The sequence below is a fragment of the Haemaphysalis longicornis genome, unplaced genomic scaffold (genome assembly GCF_048455015.1).
Source record: "Haemaphysalis longicornis isolate Haplotype H1 unplaced genomic scaffold, Haemaphysalis longicornis Haplotype H1 scaffold_13, whole genome shotgun sequence".
Lineage (NCBI taxonomy): Eukaryota > Metazoa > Arthropoda > Arachnida > Ixodida > Ixodidae > Haemaphysalis > Haemaphysalis longicornis.
The window spans coordinates 44844126-44868654 of record NW_027526233.1 but is presented as its reverse complement, the minus strand read 5'-3'; the positions used below and the strand labels follow the sequence as shown (position 1 = coordinate 44868654).

At 52.1% G+C, this 24529-nt stretch overlaps 1 protein-coding gene across 1 annotated transcript; it reads right to left on the bottom strand.

Annotated features, from left to right (window-relative positions):
- Positions 1-1082: 1082 nt before the first annotated feature.
- On the bottom strand, positions 1083-2702 carry LOC144163805 (uncharacterized). Its single transcript, XM_077694514.1, has one exon. The coding sequence runs from the start codon at positions 2700-2702 to the stop codon at positions 1083-1085; it is 1620 nt and encodes a 539-aa protein (XP_077550640.1).
- Positions 2703-24529: the final 21827 nt, after the last annotated feature.

Genomic DNA, 24529 nt, shown 5'->3' with positions numbered 1-24529 from the left:
GCCAAGATGAAGCAGGAGCTCGAGGCGGACAGCTGCTGACGGCTGCGCCGGACACCACCCCCGCGGAGCAAGGCCCGCGGGCAGGACCTTGCCACGTTTGGACCTTCTGCAAGGACCCCCGGGTCTTAGGAGGCCACTTGTGGCACCGGTCTACTGCCATCCGGGCTGAGCCGTGGGAGTCCCTCCTGCGCCGGACACCACCCCCGCGGAGCGAGGCCCGCGGGCAGGACCTTGCCACGTTTGGACCTTCTGCAAGGACCCCCGGGTCTTAGGAGGCCACCTGTGGCACCGGTCTACTGCCATCCGGGCTGAGCCGTGGGAGTCCCTCGAGAGTGCCGGCGACTGGGGCTCCGAGATGTCCGAGAAGCCGTCCCCTTTGGACAACGAGGAACACGAGGTCGAGGTCAGTGCTGAAGACGATGTTTCGGGATGCGCAGAATCACCTTCGGGGCTCCTCGAGGGCGCATTCGACGAGGGGCCGGACGATGAAGCCCCGCAAGCGTCACTCAGGGCCTGCGCCTGTGCCGCCGCCTCCGCTCTCTTAGCGGCTGTCTTTATAGGACTGCATTCTTTGAGAAAGACGTTCATTTCCTCGAAAACCATTGCCGGACCATCTTGATTGGGCATTCTGTTGGCTCCGCAGATCGACTTGCGGTAGGTGTTCTCCCGGGGCGAGGACGTAGATGTTCCGTTCGATACCAGACTATCCAGGTATATTTCGGACTGGTGGGCGGTTCATCGAGATAGGACGCCAGGGAAATGTGCTCACCGTCGGACAGAGCCTCGTCTAACACTCCGTTCATTTCAACTTTCCCGAAGTTTGGCCCCGCTGCGCCGTTGCAGACTATGACGTCTCGTTTCGACTCGTCTGTCTTTCGGTAGGCTGACTGCGTTTTTTTCACTTGAGCGTGCACCGATGCCTGACACCCACTCTTGCTTCCTTGCTTTTCTTGCGGTCGGGAGGGCTCTTCATTTTCATGCGTCTGAATGGACACGCTTCGAGAGTTGCCGTCTGGCCACTCATCTCCAGAAGGCGATGTTAGTTCTCCCGCAGAGTAGTCGCTGCCCGCGCTCATTGAGCTTCACGGGCCAGGGGTCAGGTATCGGTCCATCTGCTCGTTGAATGAGAAGTTTTCTGCCACTTGGGTTGAAGCGTCAGCAGACGACCTCCCGGTGTTGGTCGGGCCCGTTCCAGCAGCCAGCGTAGCAACCTGGCTCCGGAAGACCGATACGTCAAAGTCGCTCCACTGGGGAGTTTTGGTTTTAGGCGCGGCCGCCTGACCCTTGTGGGCCGAACTTTTCTCGTCGTGGCCTTTTTTCCCTCCGCCAGGGGGGCGCGCTGCAGTCGTTGAAGCCTTCGGCGGTGCGGCCGTGGCAGCCTTGTCGCCGTCGCCCTTCTTGTCAGTGCTGTTCTCTTCCTGCGTCACGACGACGTTAGAGCCAACCACCTCGGCTTTGTAGCGCATACGGCGCTCGTGGCGGCTCGGCCTCTGTTCCTTGGGCGGTGACACTTTTGGCGTGGACGAGACAGGCTTGCTGCCTTCACCCGCCGCACCTCGGCACTCCTGCTTTCCGCCGGCGTCCTTGAGCACCGTGGAGCTGTAAACGCGCGGGCTGTTACGGAAGGGTGGTGCGCGAGTGTATGTCTTGGCGTTGTTACCCGCGGGCCCGCTCACCGGCCGTTCAGCCGTGGACTTGTTGAACGTCATGTTCCCCATGCGCTTCTTGGGCTTGGCCCCGAGGATGTCCGATTCCGGAATGCCACTGTCCTGGCTCCGGCGGGCTGTCACGGCTCCTCCACCTTCTCCTCTTCCTCCTCCTCCAAACTTGGACTTTGCGCCGCCTCCCGTGGCCTGCTGGTTCGCCGACGACGTCGGAATGCTGGGGGCGCTGTGCTGCTCGGGCTTCTTCGGCAGCGGGGGCGACGCGCCCTCGGCTCCGAAGGCAGCCCTTACGGAGTAGGGGAGCGGCGCGCTGGCCGCGTCTTTGTTCCGGAACGAGGCGCCCCGGGGAGGCCCCTGCTGGTGCGTGGGAGGAGACGGAGTCTTGGTCGCGGTGCCCGACTTGCTCGAAGTCGCCGCCAGGAACGGCAGCAGGTGCATGTGACTGGCTGGAGTCTTGCTCTCCTTGCGCGGGATCCGCGGGTTGTCCCTCGCCCGGAACTGTCCTCCTCCAGATGGGTTGCCCCCCACGGCGGCCGTGGCGCCGCCAAACTGCTTGCTGCCTCCGGCGTTGGACCTCTCAGGTGGCAGGTTCGGTCCTGGAACCCAGGCCGGCGCGGGCGTCCTGGGCGGGAACATCTGCTTGCGGCGCCGGCTCTGTGCCCGCTGGTGCCACTCGAACGAGCGAGGAGGCCTTCCGAAGGGCGGCAACGGCGGCGGGGGCGGAGTTGGTTCGAGTCTGCCGGCGCCCCCAGCCGCGTTCACCTTGTCCGGGATGTAGCGGTAGAACGTGCACCCGTTCCACTCGAGCTGGACGATCTTGGCCTTCTCCTTCTTGAAGACTCCCGGTACTCCACCGGCCGCGCAGAGCTGGACGTCGGGGGGCGGGGGCCCTCCTGGAAAGAAGGGCACCAAGAATGGCGACCCCAGGGGTCCGTAGCGGGGCGGCCACATGGGCGCGCTGGGCCGGGCGGCCCACACAGGCGGCACTTGGCCGCCGGCGTTCTCCCGGCGCCTCTTGGCGGGACCGCTGAAGCGCATCGGACCTCTCTCCTCTCGGGTCGCCGTCAGGCCAAAGGGAACTACACCAGCTGGGCGCGCTACGTCCCTTCTGCGGAGGCGGCTCGAACCGAATGCCGGCTCGAGGCAGCACGCTCCGTGCGCCTGGCTCGTCGTCGGCCTCATCGGCTTGGGGCCCTCGGGAGTCTTCTTGTCGCCGCAGGAATTCAGGTCATCCGGCGGGGTCCCCGGCATCACTTCACCGTCAAGCGAAGCATCTCCCTTGGCTCCATCCTCGGCCAGGGCCTGCGGAGGAACCGCCACCGTGCAAGCAGCTGCATCACCCTTGTTGCCGGGACCGTACAGCTCCAACTCGCAGCACTGAGCATTGGGGCTATGGGTTCCGGAATCCTTGTTCTCGATAGCCTCTGCAGACTGAGCTCCGACGCTGACCTCGGTGAGGGGCGGTTCTCCCCCGCCACCGGTAGACGACGTTGAGGCGGCTTCAATCATGTTGGACCCGACGAGCGTCTCCATGCTGAGCGAGTGGCGCTGCGGCGGAATCACCTCGGGGTGCTCGTTCATCGGAAACTCGTAGGACAGCGAGTCACGATCAGTGCCCAAGGCGGCAGTCACTCCGCTGGAACCAGTTTCTCCGACCCCGGCGGTAGCAACCACGTCGACAGAATCCCAGCGCTGCTTGAGCGACGGCTTCCGTGGCTGCCCTTCCATGTAGAGGGTGCTGAAGTCGGCGTCCGACCGGACCATCCGGCAGGCAACCTGCTCCGAAGACTCGTGGTCACCCGATGCAGCCTCCATCCGGGGTCCAACCATGGCTTCGGCGGTCGCCAAGAAAGGTCCCCAAGGGTTGTTGCCAACAGCTGCCGTCGCTCCAGCAGCCTCCGCACCTCCGTCGCAGCTTGCAGCCGCGCCGAGTGGGGTGGACCAAGGGTGCAGGGTTCCAGCTGCCATGGGGCCCATTTCTGGGATAGCGGGGGACGAAGTAGTAATCCGGTCACAGCTCGCCAGAGCCTTGTTGCTTGAGCCCTTGAGGTCACTAGCGCCATCGCTGCCTTGGTCGTACGTCCACCACGGACAATCGTACATCAGCGCCCGCGATGCCGCCGTCGTCGCATCGCTGGAGCAGCGCGCAGGGCTGACCGCCGAGGCCTCGGAGCCCTCTTTCAGCTTGTTCCAGCTGCTGCTGTTCTCTGGACATCGCTCCGATGCAGCTGAGCGCTATTCGAAGCCAGCTTGGCCCCGACTCTCCGAGAAGCGTACCGAAGCGCGGCGCTTTGATTCTTCGTACTCTTCGCTGTCGCTATCCAAAAGCAGGTACTCAACGGTCTCTTCGACGAAGTAAGGTACAAGTTGTGGGTCTCGGTACTCTTCCTTCAGGGCCTCTTCCATTCCCTCGGCTACGGCCATGGAGCGGAGCCCACCGCGGCGCATCTTGCACGAGCAGACACGCACGACGCCCTGGCTGTCTCCCGAGCCCGGGCTGCCGCAGCAATCGCCGCACTTGCTGCAGAAGGCGTCTTGGCGTTGGTAGCTTCCCGTGCAGTCGGCGCCTCGCGTGTCGGCCACGGCCCCTTTGTGCGAAGCGGTGAAAGGATCGTCGCCCCTCTCGGACAGCGCTCCTCCACGTTGGCGCCGCTGGTCTTGCGGCTGCTCTTGGTTAAACGAATCGCCGCGTCCTCTCGCTCCACCGCAGAAGTCTCCACCAGCAGAGCGAGTCTCTTGCGCGATCTTTGAAGCCTCACCCGGAGAGACGTGGGTTGGCTGGAGACCCGGGGCTATCGAGCCGGTCGGGGAGGACCCAGTGTGTCTCTCCAGAACGTTGCTGTGGCCACTGGTGTTGATCGCGAGCAGTTCAGGGTCACTTTCTTCAGCGTCGGCTCCGTCCGCACCGGTGGTTTCCTCTTGCTTGGCATTGTAGTCAGCTGCGAGACCCTCGAGGTGCTCCCTGAGCGTGGTCGTGTCCTCAGCGAAGTTGATGACGATTACGTCGCTCGCGAGTGACGTGTTGTCCGGTACCTTCAGGTCCTTGGCGAGGAGTTCATCTGGCTCCATGACGCCCTGGAGGAGAGCGAGGACTACGCCGGGATGATCATTCCCCCGGCCCCTCCGCGGCCGGACTTCGACGCCTCGCGGGAGAAGCTCCAGAAGCTCGGCGAGGGCGAGGGCTCCATGACCAAGGAGGAGTTCGCCAAGATGAAGCAGGAGCTCGAGGCGGACAGCTGCTGACGGCTGCGGCGGACACCACCCCCGCGGAGCAAGGCCCGCGGGCAGGACCTTGCCACGTTTGGACCTTCTGCAAGGACCCCCGGGTCTTAGGAGGCCACTTGTGGCACCGGTCTACTGCCATCCGGGCTGAGCCGTGGGAGTCCCTCCTGCGCCGGACACCACCCCCGCGGAGCGAGGCCCGCGGGCAGGACCTTGCCACGTTTGGACCTTCTGCAAGGACCCCCGGGTCTTAGGAGGCCACCTGTGGCACCGGTCTACTGCCATCCGGGCTGAGCCGTGGGAGTCCCTCGAGAGTGCCGGCGACTGCAGCCGAGGGCAGCCAGCGTCGGCCTTTTCTTCGGAGGGGGGGAGAGTGTGGGAATCCGGCAGTAGTGGCGGTGGACAATCCCACGTGATGGACATTGTGGGGATTGTGGCTGCCCGCGATCCCGACTCGGTACGCGGCAGCGCTCGAAGGGCCGCGCGGCTTGCGCGGGATTGCGCAACAAGACGGCAAGAACGTGGCCTCGGCACCTCTATGCTCGGCACGGCCACGGCAAGAATAGAGGGGTTCGCTTGCGCGTCGCGAGATGGCGCCACCGGTGCGCGCGGAGTGGCTTCGGCGGAGAGGCGGCTGCGGAGAGCGGGGGACTTGGTCTGCGGCGCTCGGCGAGCACGGCGGCGGCGGGCGGCCGCTCCGAGCGAGGACGAGAGAGCGAGACGGCGGCGGCGGAGCGACCTGGCGACTTCCCCTTCGAGCCTGGACCGACCATCGTCCAACGGTAGCGGCGGAGTCGAACGACTCCGGCCGCACGAGCAACGCGGGATCCGAGAAGACGGAGCCAGCTAAGGGAGGCTTTGGGAATAAACCCCCCCTTGGAGGCTGTCGTCGGTTGCCTTTGTGTCTTGCCTGCCTCTCACGCCGGCGCCGTCTACACGGCAGCCGCGTGGGGAGGATCGTCGGAGTATGACCCACACCACAAATTGGCGCACCAACGTGGGGCCTCGATTGCAAACGCAGTTGAGGCGCATGCAGGCAAGATGGCAAGCAACGCAACGAGCGGAGCGACGGGAAGAGGCTGGAGGCACGTAGGCCTACTGGCAACATGGCGGCGGGTTGGCTCCCCCGCCGCGCCGTTCCCGCGCACACGCGCCGGCGGCAGCGATGAATTGACCCCCCAAGCACCGAATAGTGCGGCGGACTAAGCCTACAAGGATGCAGCGGTTGGGAGTACGCAAATGCGCACCATAAACCCGCGACTACAGTGACTACAGCTTCTTCGACTTGGCCGATGCGACGTTGACAAAGAGCGAGGAGGACGTTGAAGGTCAGTCTTTTCCTTTTGGTACGGGTGGTGCGAAGGGAGACGAAACCGTCTCCACGCTAGTGGGTGCTTGCGTCTCGTCGGAAAGGTGGAGAAGGTGCCGCCCGAGATTGCATTCAGGCAGTAAGAGCTTCGCGTGGCTCGGCAGGGGGCTCGTTATTTTTCGGGAGGTGATCGTCAGTGTCTGAAGAGACGGACCTCAGGCGACTATCACCGCAGAGCCGCGCCCGTAAGCCGCTTGTAACGCGGTGGGCGCTGGCGTTACGGCAGCCTGTATGCTGCGATCGCGGATAGTTCGTGTGTGCGGGCGAGCGTTACTCTGGGAGTGTGTGTGCGGGCGAGCGTTACTTTGGGAGTGTGTGTGCGTGTGTGTGTGTGCGGCCACCCGTAAGCCGCTCAGATTGCGGCGGGCGCTGGGTCTAGTGCAGCTGGTGATGTTGCGACCTAGGGTGTTTGAGAATGCGTGCGGGAGTGCGCGCCTGTAAGCCTCTAATATGGCGGTTGGCGCCGGCAGCTGATATTGCTGCAAGTGAGTTGTAGGAGCCCTGCCTGCTTGACGCTAACGCAGCTTTGCCGAGTAACGCACCCCGGGCAAAGAAAACTTGAACGGGTATTTCGAAGCCACCACCCCTGTTATGTCAGACGAGCTGCATCCGAGTAGGCTGTCTCGCCAGTGACAGGAGTTGGCGGAAATCCACTGCTCCCTTCCTTGGTAGTCGGAATCGCTCGCATTGAGGGGTGAGAGCGGAGCCCTCGGCACACGGACGGCAGCGGGAGTCACGCCAGTTGCCAGTCGCCACCGCCATGGACAGCGAGGGCGGACCAGCTGAACCACCCGGCGGGGCCGGCCAGTGAAGGTGGCACCGAGCGCAGCGTGTTGAGCTGTCGCCAGTTGCTGCTCCGGCCCCCCCGGGCGAGCGCCCTGCGGGGCAACCATTCAGCCGTTCGGGAGGACCAGCCGCCGAAGCAGCCACGGAACCCAGGAGGCCGAGGGACCCGCCATTGGGGAGAACGCCTTGCACTGGGAGCAGAGGTCGCGTCAGCAAGCGACCTCCGCATTCTTCGGCTGCGGCTGCTGGTTTCTTCTGGACCTGCCAACCTGCTGTGCTTCCCAACCGTGAGAGACTCGGACCAGTGCAACGCGTGGCACGCTCATCAGGCCGAGCTTCGCGGTTACGGCATCATATGGCGAACATTGGGGGTGAACTGGCATGGGGGTGACGTTTGTTGGCGTATTTCGTAACTTGAGGTTTTGGGATTGACTCTTGTGCTTCGCGGCGCCGTTTCAATGCGGGTGGCGTCGAGTATTTAGGGAGGAGGAGTGTGGGGATTGTGGCTGCCCGCGATCCCGACTCGGTACGCGGCAGCGCTCGAAGGGCCGCGCGGCTTGCGCGGGATTGCGCAACAAGACGGCAAGAACGTGGCCTCGGCACCTCTATGCTCGGCACGGCCACGGCAAGAATAGAGGGGTTCGCTTGCGCGTCGCGAGATGGCGCCACCGGCGCGCGCGGAGTGGCTTCGGCGGAGAGGCGGCTGCGGAGAGCGGGGGACTTGGTCTGCGGCGCTCGGCGAGCACGGCGGCAGCGGGCGGCCGCTCCGAGCGAGGACGAGAGAGCGAGACGGCGGCGGCGGAGCGACCTGGCGACTTCCCCTTCGAGCCTGGACCGACCATCGTCCAACGGTAGCGGCGGAGTCGAACGACTCCGGCCGCACGAGCAACACGGGATCCGAGAAGACGGAGCCAGCTAAGGGAGGCTTTGGGAATAAACCCCCCCTTGGAGGTTGGCGTCGGTTGCCTTTGTGTCTTGCCTGCCTCTCACGCCGGCGCCGTCTACACGGCAGCCGCGTGCGGAGGATCGTCGGAGTATGACCCACACCACAACATGTGCCGGCGAAGTATGACGAGGTGGCGCGGGACGAGCGTGGAGGGAACATGGCGGACTCGGCTGGGCGACGTGTGTGCAGCCGGATCGGCTGAGCAGTGGACCAAGTAAAGGTGTGTTCGAGGGGGCTCAGTGTCCTTTCTTGGGAACCGCGGCCGGGTGCAAGAACCCCGGTACCACAGTCTATAAATTTACAAATTTAAGTTCACTTTTTCTTAAACGGTGTGGGCATTTTTTAGTGCGGCTGCCAGTGGTTATGACTACGTAATCTTGTCGCAAAAAGTAATTGGACAATCCCCGAAGGTGCCATGGCTCACCATCGACAACGAAGACAACGAAGGGGTGGCGGGGCGCAGCCTGCGTAAGCTCGACCATGGCTGCCTTGTACATATACAAAATAGATAGCCTGTCATCCTGCACCATCGTTAGTCTCATTGCTCGGCCGTTACTTCAGGGTTAACCTAAACAATCATGCCTTTGTTGGAAGCGTCTTGAGAAGCGGCTGCAGTCGAGGCGTACTGCTTACCATTGGTCTGCTTCTCAAACAAGGAAAGTTGCTAGGCACACTCGTACACATCGACTAGGTGGTCTACGCCAGTCTTCTTCACCAGGCGTTGTTGTTTATTAGGGAAATCGGTTATCAGTATTTATGTCCGTGGGTTGCAAAGCTCAGCCACCCCTCGGGCTGCCCCCACTGGGCAGCCTAGCAACAGGTTACGTTCGGCAATCCCGTAGGTGGCGTCCCCTTTTCTACTACCGGGACAAACATGCTGGCTCGGGCGGTACTGTTACGCACGCGTCACAAATGCCGAGCGCTACCGTGGGCGCTTCCTTGTTTACAGCAGCTTCCTCCTTCGAAAACGTCACGAGTAACTATCGAAGTTCAGTTTTTGCGGCGTACTCCTCAAGGAAGTCTAATCTGAAGATTAGTTGCTAGGAACACTCCCGTAGGACTAGGAGGCATCCAGGGAAATCCTCGCCGCGTATCTAGATCCTGGCCGTGCATGCACCGATGGGCCCCACAGAATGACCACCAGCCGTGCGTACCTGTGGTCCATGCCATAGTGTGGTAACATTCTTCAACGTGCTGGCTAGCAGGCTATTCATCACCGAAATATCAGGGCCGGTATTCACCATAGCTGTCAAGGGATGGTTATTGACAGTTATCGGAGTTGAGGACGAAATATTCTTACTGTGAGGATGGCGTTTCGGCGGTGTTGGCCCGGTAAAGTCGTCGGACCGGGTCGTTGAGGTCGAGGCGGGTTTTAAGTCGGTTTGTCGGGTACGTGAAGGACGTTGAGCTACTTGAGAGGTGACGGCCCCACTCCCAAGGAGACGCGGCCTCAGTTTCCCTTGTTCACGCGTCTCCACGAAGTGAATCGTGACGAGGGGGTGAATCCCTGGGGATCGTTATTACTCGAGCTTGTAAATGAATGACAACGCATGTATACGGTATATACAATTCCAATCTAATTCAATCCGGTATAATTCAATTTATTCCAATCCAATCCATTTCAATCCAATCCAATCCAATGCTCCTCGCGCATGCGCCACACTGTGCACACAGACGCCAAGCCCGGGACAAAGCGAGGTCCTAAGGTGCTTCGCCCGTAAAAGCGTGTTCTTTTACGTGTTGCCAGATGGTCACGCTGGCCCCTTAGGCTTCGCATTTCGCCTCATTTGGTGATTCAATTAACGCTCCTCGTAAGGTAATTCCGCGGCACTCATGCGTTGATGTCTTGTCTTTTTAGGTTGACTTTAAAATAAATAGGCAGAACACTCGAAGATGAAGATGACGATGCGTGAGCTATATACATTGAGCCACTGGAAGCTACCATTTACTCAGACGAAGATTCTACAGATGAGGATTCTTGTGGTATAGGCAACCTCTGTAGTGGGCAGCTTAGAGCAGGTGCTGAAACGGTTCTTGCCGACGGCCGTCATATGGGTGGATGCGATTCTGATGAAGATGATGCAGTGCGTTATGAACAAAGTGATGAATCACCAAATGGCTCCTCATGTGTAGAAGAGAAAAGCGCCGACGCGAAGTTATCTTCAAGTACCAAGTGGAAGAATACTGACAGTTATCTTCGCGATGTTATTTTCCCCGGGGCTTCTCTTCCAAGCCGCAGCAACGCTGAGGATCTCACTCCGGGTATCCTCAACCGACAAACTGAGCTTCCGGTACAAAAACTGTGCATTTATTTACAGTCCAGCGGGCGGCTAAAAAACAGTGCTCGGGCGGAACCCGAAGAAGACGGGTCGAGAGCTCCGGCACCCGGACCGCGTCTGTCCGTCTTCATCTTCCGCTCCTCTTGCCGCTGAGGACCGGGGGAAGGGGGGAAAGCGAGTCGTCTTCGTCGGGGTCCATCCCCGTGTAGTGGCCGTTAGGACATCCAGTGAGAGCAGGCCCTGCCTTTCTCGGAATGCGCGGCGTTTGAAAGCGCCGCGCAGTACGCTCTTTCCATTTCCGCGCTGCTCTTCCAAGGGACCGCGCCAGTTAGTGCTTCGAAACACCCGACACTGACCCGGTGAAAAGTTACGCAATATTTCCAGGCGCAAACATCGGCGCTTATAAGGACCTTGCGCCGGTGGAATTGTGTGAGCTCTTTTTTGACGAAAGCGCCATAGATCTCTTGGTAGAAAAATTGATTGATTGATTGTAGGGTTTAACGCGCCGACGCAACGCAGGCGATGAGGCGCGCCGTAGTGGAGGGCTCCGGATTAATTTTGACCACCTGGGAATCTTTAACGTGCGCCGAAATCTCGTACACACGGGCGTTTTGGCTTTTTTTTGCCTCCATCAGAAAAGCGGCCGCCGCGGCCGTCTTGGTAGTAAAAAAAATAAAATATTCATAAATCAAACATAGCGTCTTGTTTTTTCTTGGTAGAAAAAAAAAGAAGCTATGTTTTATTTATGAATATGCCTGACCCTGTGGTCACAAAGGAAGAGATGAAGTGTTTTTTTTCGGCGTACTCGTTCTCTCCGGTGACAACCGCTTAGCAGGAAATATATGCTAAAGGGACCGGGGACAGTGGAACTGACATGCACGATGAAATAGTATACAAAGCAAAGCGATGAAACCAATTCGTACCAATTATGATATTTCTTCACTGTGCTGACAATACGAGACTTACTCTCACAAAGTTTCGCCCCCTCATGAAACTGCTGAATGCAAAGTTCGTGGAGCACTTTCAGCCTGTGCGTTAATTGAGATATGACGACAGCATGATACAATATTATGTGCGCCATCGCTGCAAGGAATTCATACGCGGCAAACCAATTCGCTTCTCTACAAGCTATGGTGCTTGAATACGCAAAATCCTTACTTTGCAAACTTTCCAGTCTACCAAGGAAACCCGAAAGACACGGGAACAAGCACGCAGAACGAAAAGGACTTCCGGAAAGCAGTAGCACCACTTCTTGAAATGGTGGAAGAACTTCCAATCGAATTTCGTCATCTGCCGTATCACCTTTATTTTGTAAATCTCTTCAGCAGGATTCACCTTCTGAGGCACCTGAACGAAAAGAACTGCGAAGTCACGAGAACAGTGAGGAAAAACCGCGTGCCGAAGGATTGCCCCATCACTCGGCCTGATGTCATCAAATGCAAGGCCCGTGGGTACGAAGAGCAGGTGATTTGGGATGACGGGATAAGCATTGTGCGCTGGATGGACAACACTGTTGTAACAATCGCAAGCAGCGTGCACGGCGTAGAATCCATATCCTCCGTAAAGAGGTCGTTTGCGCAGAAAGAGAGGATCAAAGTGTCTCGCCCTAATGCCGTTACCCGATATAACTTCTTTATGGGAGGCACTGGCCAGATGGACGAAAACGTAGGGGCCTCCCGAATCGCAATTAGCGGCAAGAAGTGGTGTTAGCCGCTATTCACTTGGCTTTGCGACGTAGCGATAAGCAAAGGTTGGCGGCTTATCCGCAGCACCGGATCCAAAATTACTCAACATAAATTCCGGAGGCAAATCGCTCAAAGAAACCTCAAAAGCTGGGATAACAAACAAAGGGTCTGGCCGCAGAAGAACGTCGACGATTGGCGACAGTGCGCTTTGTGGTACACGGTATGACCAAACAGCCCTCATCGTTGGAACTGTGCCTAACAGCGAAAGGCGAAGGTGCGCTGGAGACAACTGTATCAGTTGGGTGCGTACACGGTGCACTAAATGTTACGTCGGTATGCGCATTCCGTGCTTCATACCATATCAAACCAAATAGGTGCCCGAAATATTCCTGATCATGTTTTTTTTGCGATGTGTCAAGGCCACAAATAAAGTTTGCCGCTTTGTGATTTTTGGTGCACCCCAACAGCCAAGCGTGACCATATGGTCACGGGCCATATTTTGAAAACAAAGAGCGCGTTGACAATGATAGTTTTAGACTGACTTATTTAGACGAATACACGATACAAAATAACCTCAGGTTTGAAAAATTTCATAAAATTGGAACCGGTCCCTAGTGGGTTAAGTGGCGGCCGTGCAATGAGACGAGCGATGGTTCAGGGTGATGATCGATCTATTTACAATATATACAAGGCAGCCATGATCGAGCTCACGCAGGCTGCACCCCACCACCCTTTGTTCTCGTTGTTATGGATGGTGGGCCATGGCGCCTTGAGAAATTGTCCAATTATGTCCCGTGACAATGTTGCGTCTGCCTGGCAGTTGTGGTTCGAGGGAAAGAAAAAAAGGAAGGAAGTGCCTTGGGGATATTTTTGAGCTCGGCAGGGAGTTCACTAGCATACAAGCCAGTTCGGGGCGGTGGAGTATATCGGAGTAATTATAGGATAGAACGGAGTGCTATCGAGATGGGAAAGATAAAACAAAGAATAAAAGATGGGGATAAGTCAGACTAGCACATAAATGCAAATAGCCAGCACTCGGTTCTCTTCCTCTCTATTCCATTTTTTCAGGTACTTCGAATTTTCAAATTCAAATTTTTCATGTACCTGTCGCATTTTATGTTCCTTAGTTTCATTTTTTTAATATAAAAGTGTTAAACAAAAGGAGGAAAATTATTAGGGAAGTTATGCATTGCAATCGGCGCTTGCACCGTTTTCATTTTGGTTTCAGTGGGGCGCTTGCTCTCAGCCTGGTGTCTGGGCGCGTGTTTTTTTATGGAAAAGAAATATTTTCGGTTACAGTGATTGGTTGTACAGTTTAACGCGCCGACGCAACGCAGGCGATGAGGGGTGCCGTAGTGGAGTGCTCCGGATTAATTTTAACCGCCTGGTGATCTTTAACGAGCGCTAAATCTCCTACGCACAGGCGTTTTTGCTTTTCGCCTACATCAGAAAAGCGGCCGCCGCGACCGGGAATCCAAAACGCTCCTCGGGCTCAGGAGCACAACGCCCTAGCCAGTGAGCTATCGTGGCAGGTGATTTTCAGCTCAAATTCAATTTCAGTGTATTTTGTATTTCTTACATGCAAAAAATGCAGGGAGAGGGACAGAAAGCTGATGCTATATTAGCTTGGCTGGGTCCCATGCCCCCTTACAAGCCAGTGACCTAGGGCTGAGTGCAGCTGTTAATGAAATGAAATACACATTGTACAGTAGAGTAACAGATTGTGCAACGTTAACGAAAACAGCAATAATAGCAAACATCAGCTACAGGAATGCAGAAAAAAACACAATAAAAAACTGCTAACTTACATATTTCTACCAAATTACTGCAGCGACACAACTTATAAGAGAATGAAAGAAATGAAGTATCAAGAAAATAAAGAAAGAAAATCAAGTAGCCCAAAATATTGAAACATAAAACAACACATTAATGTACGAAATACGAACCGTATCGTGTTCAACTCGAAATTAGGTGACAGCAGTCTACGACTCAGTGAAATAGAGCTATGAATTGAAAATGAAAATCAAGCAAAAACGCAACAAAACTTCAGCACATACATTTATTCACGTGCCACTACGCTTTTAATAACAACGTTTATGTACAATTGAAGAATGGCAATTTAAAAAATAATGCTTTAATTGGGATATAGAAATCCTTTCTATGTTAACACCTGCTAAAATCATGTAATTTAGTAGTGGAGATATACGGTTATCAATGTTACCTATCCCATGATTGCTTCTAGAGAAAGCAACCCACGAAGTGGCGTCATTTTGAAATGTGTATCCTCTATCAGCAGCCTTTCTCAGGTTGCATAGCGATAGCAATGCGGTAATATTTCTTTTTAAGTTCCTTTTATAACAAGCCAGAAAAATAAAATTGTACAAATCTGGGACGGGTATGATATTAAGAGAATTATAGTAATCGTGTAATGACATATCGTATAAAACATTTGCAACATTTCGAAGCGCTTTCTTTTGAATAGAGAAGATGTCTATATTATTCTTCGATGTTGTGCCCAAACCAAACCACAGTAATAGATTTTGGAAGCGAAAAGCGCTTTATAAACAACAAGTTTTATTTTTATGGGCGAAATATGACGAAATTTGCACAGAATACCATGAATCTTTGCCAAACTACTCAGTACCCGCTTTACCTGCGTATTCTATAGTAAATGCAGGCTAAAAATAACGCCCAAAGTTTTAATTTCCGAAACTACTTCAATCCTGTTATTACCAATATAAAGGATAAAATTGTGGTCAACAGGTTTAGGATATGGCGTAATTACAACAGCTATTTGTCATACTATTCATTTGCAAGGAATTAACAGTTCTCCGGCGGTTTAGTTTTTGTAGCGTAGTATTTGCACTAAAACACAGTTCTTTGGGGTTATCAGATTGTAAAAAAAAGACTTGTGTCATCGGCGTAAATTATGAAGGAAGTTTGATTTGTTATGTTTTCAATATCGTGAATATATAAATTAAATAACATTGGTCCAAGTATGCTCCCTTGAGGGACTCCAGCAGTCATATTTTTGAAACTACAGAAGAAAGTAGCAGTTTCGATACACTGTTTTCTGTCAGTTCAATAGGAATTCAAAAGTTTCCATGCAACACAACGAAATCCAAAATACTCCATTTTTTCTGAGAGGGCGCGGTGGTTTATCCAGTCGAATGCTTTTTAGAAATCGACAAAAATGCCCATAATTAGTTTTTTGCCTTGAAAGAATTTCATAATGATAACATTTTGTGTTAATAGGGCAAACTCTGTAGACATTCCCTTACGGAAGCCAAACTGACGTGGGGATAAAATGAAATGCTTTTTGCAGAAAGATATTAATCTTGCAGATATGAGCTTTTCTAACGCTTTTGAAACTATTCGAAGTATGGAAACCGGGCTATAATTTGAAAAAATATTTTTATCTTCACCTTTTTGTATAACCATTACTTTGACTAGTTTCACCTTTTCTGGGAACACAGCGGTGCTTAAAGAGAGGTTAAAGATATGGTTCAGTACAGGTAAAAGAAAATATAGAACAAATTTTGTTGGCTTAATCCTAAGACCATCAATATCTCTCGCATTGCTGTTGTTTATGGATGAGAAAAGCGTGTGTATTTCGTGGGGTGTTCTTGGACTCACAAAAGCAGTATTTTTATTAGCCACAGTTAAATAATCAGAAACAGACTTGTTGTGTGAGGTATTTATAAGATTTATAAAGTACGTGTTAAAGGGTTCAGCAGGCTCTAAGCCTGAATTTGCCGTATTAGTATTTACGATTTCATATACGTCATTTACATAAGTGTTATGTGGTGGATAGAGGGGAATGAAGAGAAGCAAAGAGAAAAAAGAGCTCACCCATACACTAAAAAATATTGCCCACACCCAAAAGAAGTAAATGATGAAAAGAGAAGGAGAAAGAATAGGAACTAGCTAATAGAAAGACATTGAGGAACCACCACAAAAACAATAATAATGGAAGAATAGCTAGATGGATTGTGAAGTTGTACCAATGAAGACGGGCAACAAAAAAATCCCGCCATCTCCACGAAGTGAATGATGATGAGAAGGGCGAAGCTAAAATGCTTATCGGTAAAACCGTGAAACATACGCCAACACATCATATAAAGACTCTAAACGTTGTTATAGGTCTTCTTGACAGCGCGCACCATCTTAATGAGTGAAGGACATAAGGCGCATTCGGAGCCATGCTCGCGTCTCTGTTTGTAGCGCAGTGGGAAGAGCGCCACGTACCTCCCTTCGCGGCCAGAGAGTCGTGGGTTTGAAACCGGGCGCCACCGCGTCAAGACCACCACTCCTCGCTCGCAAAGCTTGAGAGTTCCCACCGCTCCGTTGACAAGACCGTCAACGACGTCGATGTTTGTGGTGATCATGTAGGGCTTGTTTGGGACGATGAGAATCTCCCTGGGTAAGTTGGCAAATTCGCTGTTTGACATTTTAGCCACCTTGGCCATCGCCTTCTGCAGTGCGTCTTGTGACGACCCCCGGTACGTGTCTTGAGCTCAAACACGACGAACGACAAGCTCTTCTTCTTCTCCTCCTTGTTGGGTAGCAACGAGCGCGTTGAACGTTTTGACCTCTTCGTCAATATTTGGTTGGCCAATCTCTAGGGGCATCTTGCCACAATCATCATCAGCGGTATGTACACGGCAGAAACGAGGAACGGGACAGGGCCCGAGCAGGAGGAGATTCGCCCCTAAAACAGAAAAGAAACGGAAATGAAAGTGTCGATGGATTAGAGCCGGACACGGCAAAAAGCCAGCTGTGGAGAAGCACGAGAGGATCAAGCGATCAGAGCGGAATGGGGCCAGAGCAGGACGGTTGGTCTTGCTGCTCCGTACCCCCAACGCATGCTATAGAGGCTTCGCTCCTTTGGTTGGTTTTGTGCCACCCGACGCACCAGTGGCTCCGGCAGCGTCAAGACGGCACGCCAGTCGAACGAGCAGTGACATCTCTGGCGCCAGGTGACATCGGGGGCTAGCAACGAGCACGAGCCGTTGGGACGCGCTGCTAGCCATGATCACCGCTTCACCCAGCCGCCATCTGACTGTACAGCGCCGCCCACATCACAGAGGTTTGCGTACCGGTACTGTAGAACCTTAACCGTTACTGACGCGCATGAGGGGACGATGAGTGTACATATAGTTAGAACTTACCTATAGTTCTTGGCAGTGCGAGGCCTTGTGGGTGTGTTATTCATTTTGAGTGTATAGGTATGAATTTATACATCATGTTCGTTTTCAAATTGGTATTTTGGACTATAACCATGTGTTTGCACTGAAGATATCAACTTGAGACTCCTCGCTTGATCTAGGGATACGCGTAACAGTGATCCCCCCCTGCAACGGAGACGCACTGGAGCAGTCCAAGAGTTCTGCGGCATCTTGTTCTTCGCATGAAACGTTCACAGAATGTGGGATGCCCGGTAAACAAACCGCTCCAATACCACACCTGTAACCATTACGTGATGCTAGTTTTAAACAAGCGAGTTTAAAAGGACGACAACCGATATATATTTGTATTAAAAATAAAAGTGCATCACTTAAAAGACCTTAACTCGCAACTGAATTACAGATAGGGCTCTGGAAATTTTGAAATCGCAATTTTAAATCTACGCGCCCTACGTGTCCAGCCAAAAGGAATGCTGGACATGAGACGGGAATTTCACAAGACTTTCAACTTCACTGTGTACTAATTGGCTGAAGTAAATCAGATTCGGCGTAGCGGTAGAGTACTCTTATCGGCTAATTGCCATTTATTAGGTTTCGGGACAGGTGGGATACACAGGAGTAACTGCAGTTTTCTCTAACCTGCGTAGACGGCCATGTATTCTTAGCTGACTGGAATTATGGAAAATCTGCAACTGCAGTGTGAACTACATATGACAAGTTAATGAACGTCGGCGTAATCATACAGTCGTACTAGCGGCTATTTCATGATTTTCTGCAAGATGGCTACATTAGATTGAGAGGTACCGGAAATTTACCTGAGCGTGGCTTTGCCGCAAGGTGGAAAATTTTTTGTCTAAGCGACTCTGTGCGCAGACGCGAACATTTTCAAAAAATTACGCCCACCTCCCGTCGCGGGAACCATGGTGTGATGCGACGCTGAGGGGGGTTCAAGAGCAAGCGGAGAGCAACCGTCGACCGAGAGGCCGCCGGAGAACGGAACACGGGTTATATGCGCAGCGCGCCCAAAGGATAGGAGACCGCGGAGAGAGAGAGTGCCGCGGCTATGACGAACCACAATACAACACAATCCACTTTAATCCAATCCAATCCAAATCCAATACAATCCCAGTCAAGCCAAGCCAAGCCAAGCCAATCTAATCGAATCCAATGCAATCCAATGCTCCTCGCAGGAGAGTGTTCGCTATCGGAGAGGAGAGGGGGAGAGTGGCTTCGGACAACAACAGACGCACACAGGAAGGACAGGGCCGCCGACAAGAGATGCTCTGAGCGTCGCATCTGAAATCATAGATAGCTTCGGTGAAAGAAGGTTTCGCGCGATTTGTATAAATACTCTGGTTGAGACGGAAACCGCGTGGTTCTAGGGTGCATGAAGACCCGGATCACTTGGAGCTCAAGGATGTCTTGCTGCACTATTCCTCGGTAGCCATCCGTGCAGCTGGTAACGCCACACATCGGTGTTATTAATGCTGAAATGTAAAACGCTGCCCTTCATTTCGATGCGAGGAACGTGCAAAAGGAACGCAGTTTAAGAAAAGCGTCCCGCGTTCGGTGCCACGGCTGAAGCATAAGCGAAGCCAGGCAGCCCGGTGCCACCGTGGGAGCCATGTACGACTGCAGCGCCAATAATATCAGGGGTGGCGGCAACGTGAAACTCCTCCAAATTACACCAGTGACCGCTTTTTGATAAGCGTGGCTCGTGGCTCTCGGGTGATTTCACCCTTCGCACAGCTTTCTTTTCTTCTGCCTTCATCCGTACCCGTGCCGCTCCAATTCCTTTCCTCCAGAGCTATCGCCCGACTTTGTCCGCTGCTCTATCGGTAGATGTCTTGTCTGTCATGCATCAGAGAGCTTTGCTACTACCACCGTTAGCTATAATTTCTTCTTTTTATATGTATCATTGTAAATGATTACATTTGAAAATCATATTTCTAAGTTTCTATTGCCTTCCCGGTGTGTAGATATTCTGTTTTATGGTGTGCATGAAATGTATCCCTGCGTTTTATACTGCGGTGCCTTATATTGCTCAAGGTGTTTGTGGTATCAGTTATTGCTCCCTATGCCAATTGAAATTACTACCTTTTAAATTAACTCACCGACAGGTAGGTACAGTCACCGCCTTTGCAACCCTTGCCAAAACGTTCGTTCCTACTTCATACACTTCCACTTAACTACTTTTGTTTGTGCTTTCAGAGCACTTGTTTAGACCTTTTAAATAAATATATTGTAACTCATTGACACTGTGATATTTAGTTGTTTTAAACAAGTAGAATTAGCGTTCGATAGCCAGGAATTTAAAGCAGGATAGATGGCGAGTTCAATACAGCCAGAGCTGCCAGGATCAATGATAACCAGAGTTGCAAGAAAAAATCATTTGGTATCTATAGACAGCGAGTTATGAAATGGACGCAAACTCTTTCTAAAAATCGGTACAGTTGTTAAAAATTCAAACAGAAACTACATGGGATAATTGTAATGCTGCGAGTACTCTTCCGATTTTGTCCAACGTTTCTGGTTCTCACCTGACTTCATTTGTCCAAACACCCTCTCGTCCACCCGCCCTCCCAGCCATCAACACACGTCGATTTTCTTGCCCAATCGCCCCTACATTTCCCTTCGCACGAACGCCTTCCCCACCCCTCGCTCCACGGATTTGAGGTAAGGCAGAAGCCGACGGGGGGAAACGGCACAGCGTACGTTGATATAAAAATAGCTTTGTAAAGCAGTGAAAAACTGCTAACCCAATTCAAATGTCAGAATGCAAGCGCCACAATTAAGAGCGGCCAGTGTACGCTACGGTACACCAACGGCGGTACCGGGACCCGACTGTACATGCGCGCTTGGGCATGGCGATGCGGGCCACCCCTCTCGGAAATGAATGCGGGCGACAGAACGAATGCGCACATTGGGTCCGGGTACCCGCCACCGGTAGCGTAGCGTACGCTAACCGCTATGCTAAAACTCTCTGATTAAGACAGCTTTTTGAAGCGTAGGCATTATTCAATTGGGAACAGGGCAAAATATATTTAAGAATACAAACACCGTTACAGTGGCGGCATTTTAAGAATCCCCATTTCTTGGTTTATATCTATAAGTTCCCTTGACTCACACGATTCATCCTGCGTTGTCGATGCATTCCCGACATCTATTTGTATGTATATCTTGGCCGGCTTATGATTCTGATGCTGATAATAACAAACTGCGAAAACGAAGTAAATGTTGGGCAAAACCCCATCATCCTCACTGCATGTGGGGCGATGAGCACACATCCGATATTTTAGAAGGTTTGCGTTGACAAAACTTATTTCACTTTCCTCACCCTCTCCTTGCCTTCCTTCTCTCTTTGTCAAAATTTTTTAAATGTGCGCCGGCCATCCGCACCCCCCCCCCCCCCCCCACACCTCCACTGCGCATGCTCGGCTTGCTGAACGCCCAGTCCCTTCTTTGGCTCCTGGAGCGACAGTGTTGCCGGTGCCTTCCTGGGCCGGCACGAGACGAGCACGCTTCACGCGCCTTGGACGTTTCATCGTCGGCGGCAGCGGCGTTCGTCGGCGAGTCTCGGCGGGCCGTGATTACAAGCAGCCCACAACCATCCAGGGAACGTGCATCGACCTCAACTTCAGCAACTCTAGGTTTCATCCGGTACAACATCACTTTAATTTACATTTCACAGACCATAAGGCGGTCATAATTAGAGCGGAACGCAAACCACAGCTCCACGTCACCTACGTTGAAGATGATGATGATAATTCTTAAATAAAGACAAAGTCATACCACGTACAACGTGTCTCTCTCTCTCTCTTTCTCTATCTCCCTTTTTAATGCCTCTACGCTCTAACACGCCCCACCCCCTTCAAATAAAATTCCACCGTCTTCCCGTATGGGAACCCCGAGTAGTATGCGAAACATCCATGGGGTCAACGCAATTTCTCACTTCGTAGTTACGCTAAGTAAAAAGTGCGGTAGTTACCATGAAAACCAAACGGTAAGTATAACGGTAGCTACGTACCTCAACCTTACGGAAACGCAATTTCCCATTTCGTAGTTACGCTAAGTGAAAAGTATGATAGTTACCATGGAAGCCAAACGGTAAATATAACGGGAGCTACGTACCTCAACCACACGGAAACGACGAACTGAAAACTAATAAGCACTTGAGTCGACCCCGTGCCTGCTTCGCATGCTACTCAGGGTTCCTCTACGGGGAGATGGTTTAATTTGTTCTTACCCTTTTTGTTTGCGAGACCTTTTAAAATGACGCCCCTATTACGCGGGAAAAACCGTTAGCCGGATGCTGACGAGCCAAGGTTATCGGCAAAGACAGAATTTACGCACTCGGAGAACAGTAGCGTGACATTACCCACCATATGGGCGTGATCATTAAAGTAGCAGAATGGTTCTACACCAGGCTATCCGCCTGCGACGTGAGACCAGGGAAAACTACTGAGCGTACAAGCTTAGCTTGCGATGTCTCATTAGTAATAAAGATGAAGTAGAAATGGCTTTAACAGAACGTGCTGTTGGGCGAGTTGGTACATACTTAAATGGAAGATTTAGCGCAAAAAAAGACGAGGACGGTGGCAAACGTGACAGGCGCTAATGCATCATTTTCACCGGAAACAATTCGCAAATGGTACTACCCCCACATCAACCCAAAATGTCCATACTGTCAGCAAGCCGTCACAGCTGATTTGCACCACCTGGTCTGGATATGCCCCAAATTCTCTCGATACCGGAATTTCCTTCCCCAAACCCAAATCCCTCAACCCGTATCGATCCCCTCACATTAGATGAACACACCCTTAACCTTATAATACGGTTCGCCACTAAGAGCGGTCTAGCGCGAGTTATATAGCGATGGCCTACACCAGTGAATGGACCATTCAATGCTGAACAATTGTCCTGTGAAAAACTGATGCCGCCTCCCGAAGACCACGAACTCATACGAGCACCCTTCAACCATGGATCCTTTCCTCCCAACTCCCCCACAGGGCCTCCGGCCTTCCCTTTTTGAATAAAAGATTTCACAACAACTAACAACTGAGTTTATTTCGAAAAGCACAAACATATCAATAGCAGGCATGCACTGAAGAAATAGAAAGGAAAGGGAAAAAAATTACACACATCACGGTCATATGGCGAACATCAGAAAAAAATATGTAGAAATGCACTTTCCTTATCATAAATAGAAAGTGACGGTACACTTACGCACATGGGCCCTTTTCTTTTTATGAAAAAAGCCTCGGCAACCTCACGTGCAGTAGCATCTCTGCTCCTTTCGATTATTTTTGTTTTGTCCAGATTGGGTTTACAGATTGGGTTTACAGAATCACAATCTTTACAATGTTGTGGTAAGTGCGATCCAGTTCCATTTTTCATCGACAAGGCATGTTCTCTGAGGCGGTCATTAATGCATCGGCCGGTTTGGCCGATATACACTTTACCACAAATCAGAGGGATCTCGTACAAACACCAATCGCACACTTAATAAACGTCGTGACATGCTTCTTCTCGCATTTTTCTTCAGTGCATGCCTGCTATTTATATGTTTGTGCTTTTCGAAATAAACTGAGTTGTTAGTAGCGCCTGTCACGTTTGCCACCGTCCTCATCTTTTTTTGCGCTAAACCTTCCATTTTAGAAATGGATATTAACGGCATGGAAACAGGAAAAGCAGCAGATGGCAACGAAATAAACGTAAATCTCTTGGAGGAAGGAGAAGGCATTGTACTGGAAAAACTTGCCGCTGTATTTTCAGAATGCCTAAGACCTGTAAATGGGCCCGTAGCGTGAAATAACGCCAAAATAAAAAATAAATAATTCCAATTTTCAAGAAGGGAGATACCAAAGAGCTTAAGAATTACAGACCGTTCAACCTACTCTCAGTTGCATACAAGCTGTTTAGCAAAGTAATAGTTTACGGCAAGCGGCCGCCAGGATTTCCAACAACCCGGGTAACAGGCTGGGTTTAGTAAAGCATACTCTACCATGGATCCCACCCAGGGCCGGAATAACAGTGCTGAGAGCCCGGTTAAAAAGAAAAAAAGCGAGGGGTGCCCCGAAAATCACGTCTTGACTTCTCCACATTCTTCAGACTTGACGGGTTTTAAAATTCGCTGCGAAGAACCTGAAGTGTTAATGAACATCGCCTGGGCGTCTTCTTGCTCGCAGAGCTCGCGAAAAGGTTGTCATCGAAACTGAACTATAGCAGGAGAGGGAGAAACTTAGACAATATTGGGAGTTATCGTATTTAGGAAACTTAGGTATCTACTTATGCCGAGTAGAGACCAAGGATCCCAACCTTGAGGCAGAGATAAATAGAAGGATAAAAAGGGGGTGGAGTGCATTCGACAGGCATTCTCAGATAATGAATGGCAGCCTACCATTGTCCCCGAAAAGTAAAGTGTATGACAGCTGCATCTTTCCGGTACCCACCTACGGGGCAGAAACTTGGAGGCTCACTAAAAGGGTTCAAATTAATTTCAGGACGACTCAGCAAGCAATGAAACGAAAGATGATAGGTGTAACATTAAGGGACAACAAAAGAGCGGTGGGGGGGGGTCAGGTAACGAACGCGTGTTAAGGACATATTAGTGGAAATTAAAATGAAGAAAGGATGTGGGCAGGGCATGCAATGCGAAGGTACGATGACCGTTGGCCATTAAGGGTAACAGAGTGGATCCCTAGAGAAGGCAAGCGTGGCAAGGGTCGGCAGAAGGTTAGGCGGGGATCAAGATCAAGATGAGATCAAGAAGTTGAGATCAAGAAGTTGGCGGTGATAAATTGGTCGCAGTTAGCACAAGACCGGGGTAATTGGAGATAAATGGGAGAGGCTTTTGCCCTGCAGTGGGCGAAGACAGGCTGCTGATGATGAGGATTTATCGGGATAATTGGTGCCCACTGAAAGAAAGGTAAACTCCGCGAGAAGTTCAGACGAAAATAGGAAATACGACAATGAGAAGTGCAGTCTAAGTGTCCTATGTGTTCCTTCAATTCGTCTTAAACGGGCCATGGAGACAATATACCAGTTTGTTTTGTTCGACAGATTTGGTGTTTTATAGTACCCGCAGCACTTGCCCGTCACCAAACGAAGCTTTATTCGCTGAAAAATTAAACAATTTTAGCCATTATTTTGATTCTCCCACTCCATCGTTTGCTTCGTAACATATGCTTCGTAACATAGGGCACGTACTTAAGCGACCGTTATTATGTTAAATATAGCTGCAGCGAACGGCGGAACGCCTTGTTTGCTGTCAATTTCCTAGATGCAGCCACCATATCACTCGAAACCGCTGTCCACCTCGCTTTGTTTTTCGCCTGATTTGTGCCTAGATAATTTGTTCCTACCCGCCGCGGTGGCTCAGTGGCTAAGGCG

What these genes read in the sequence shown, in the direction of transcription:
- LOC144163805 (XM_077694514.1), bottom strand. Translation starts at nt 2,702, where the DNA reads ATGCGCTTCAGCGGTCCCGCCAAGAGGCGCCGGGAGAACGCCGGCGGC.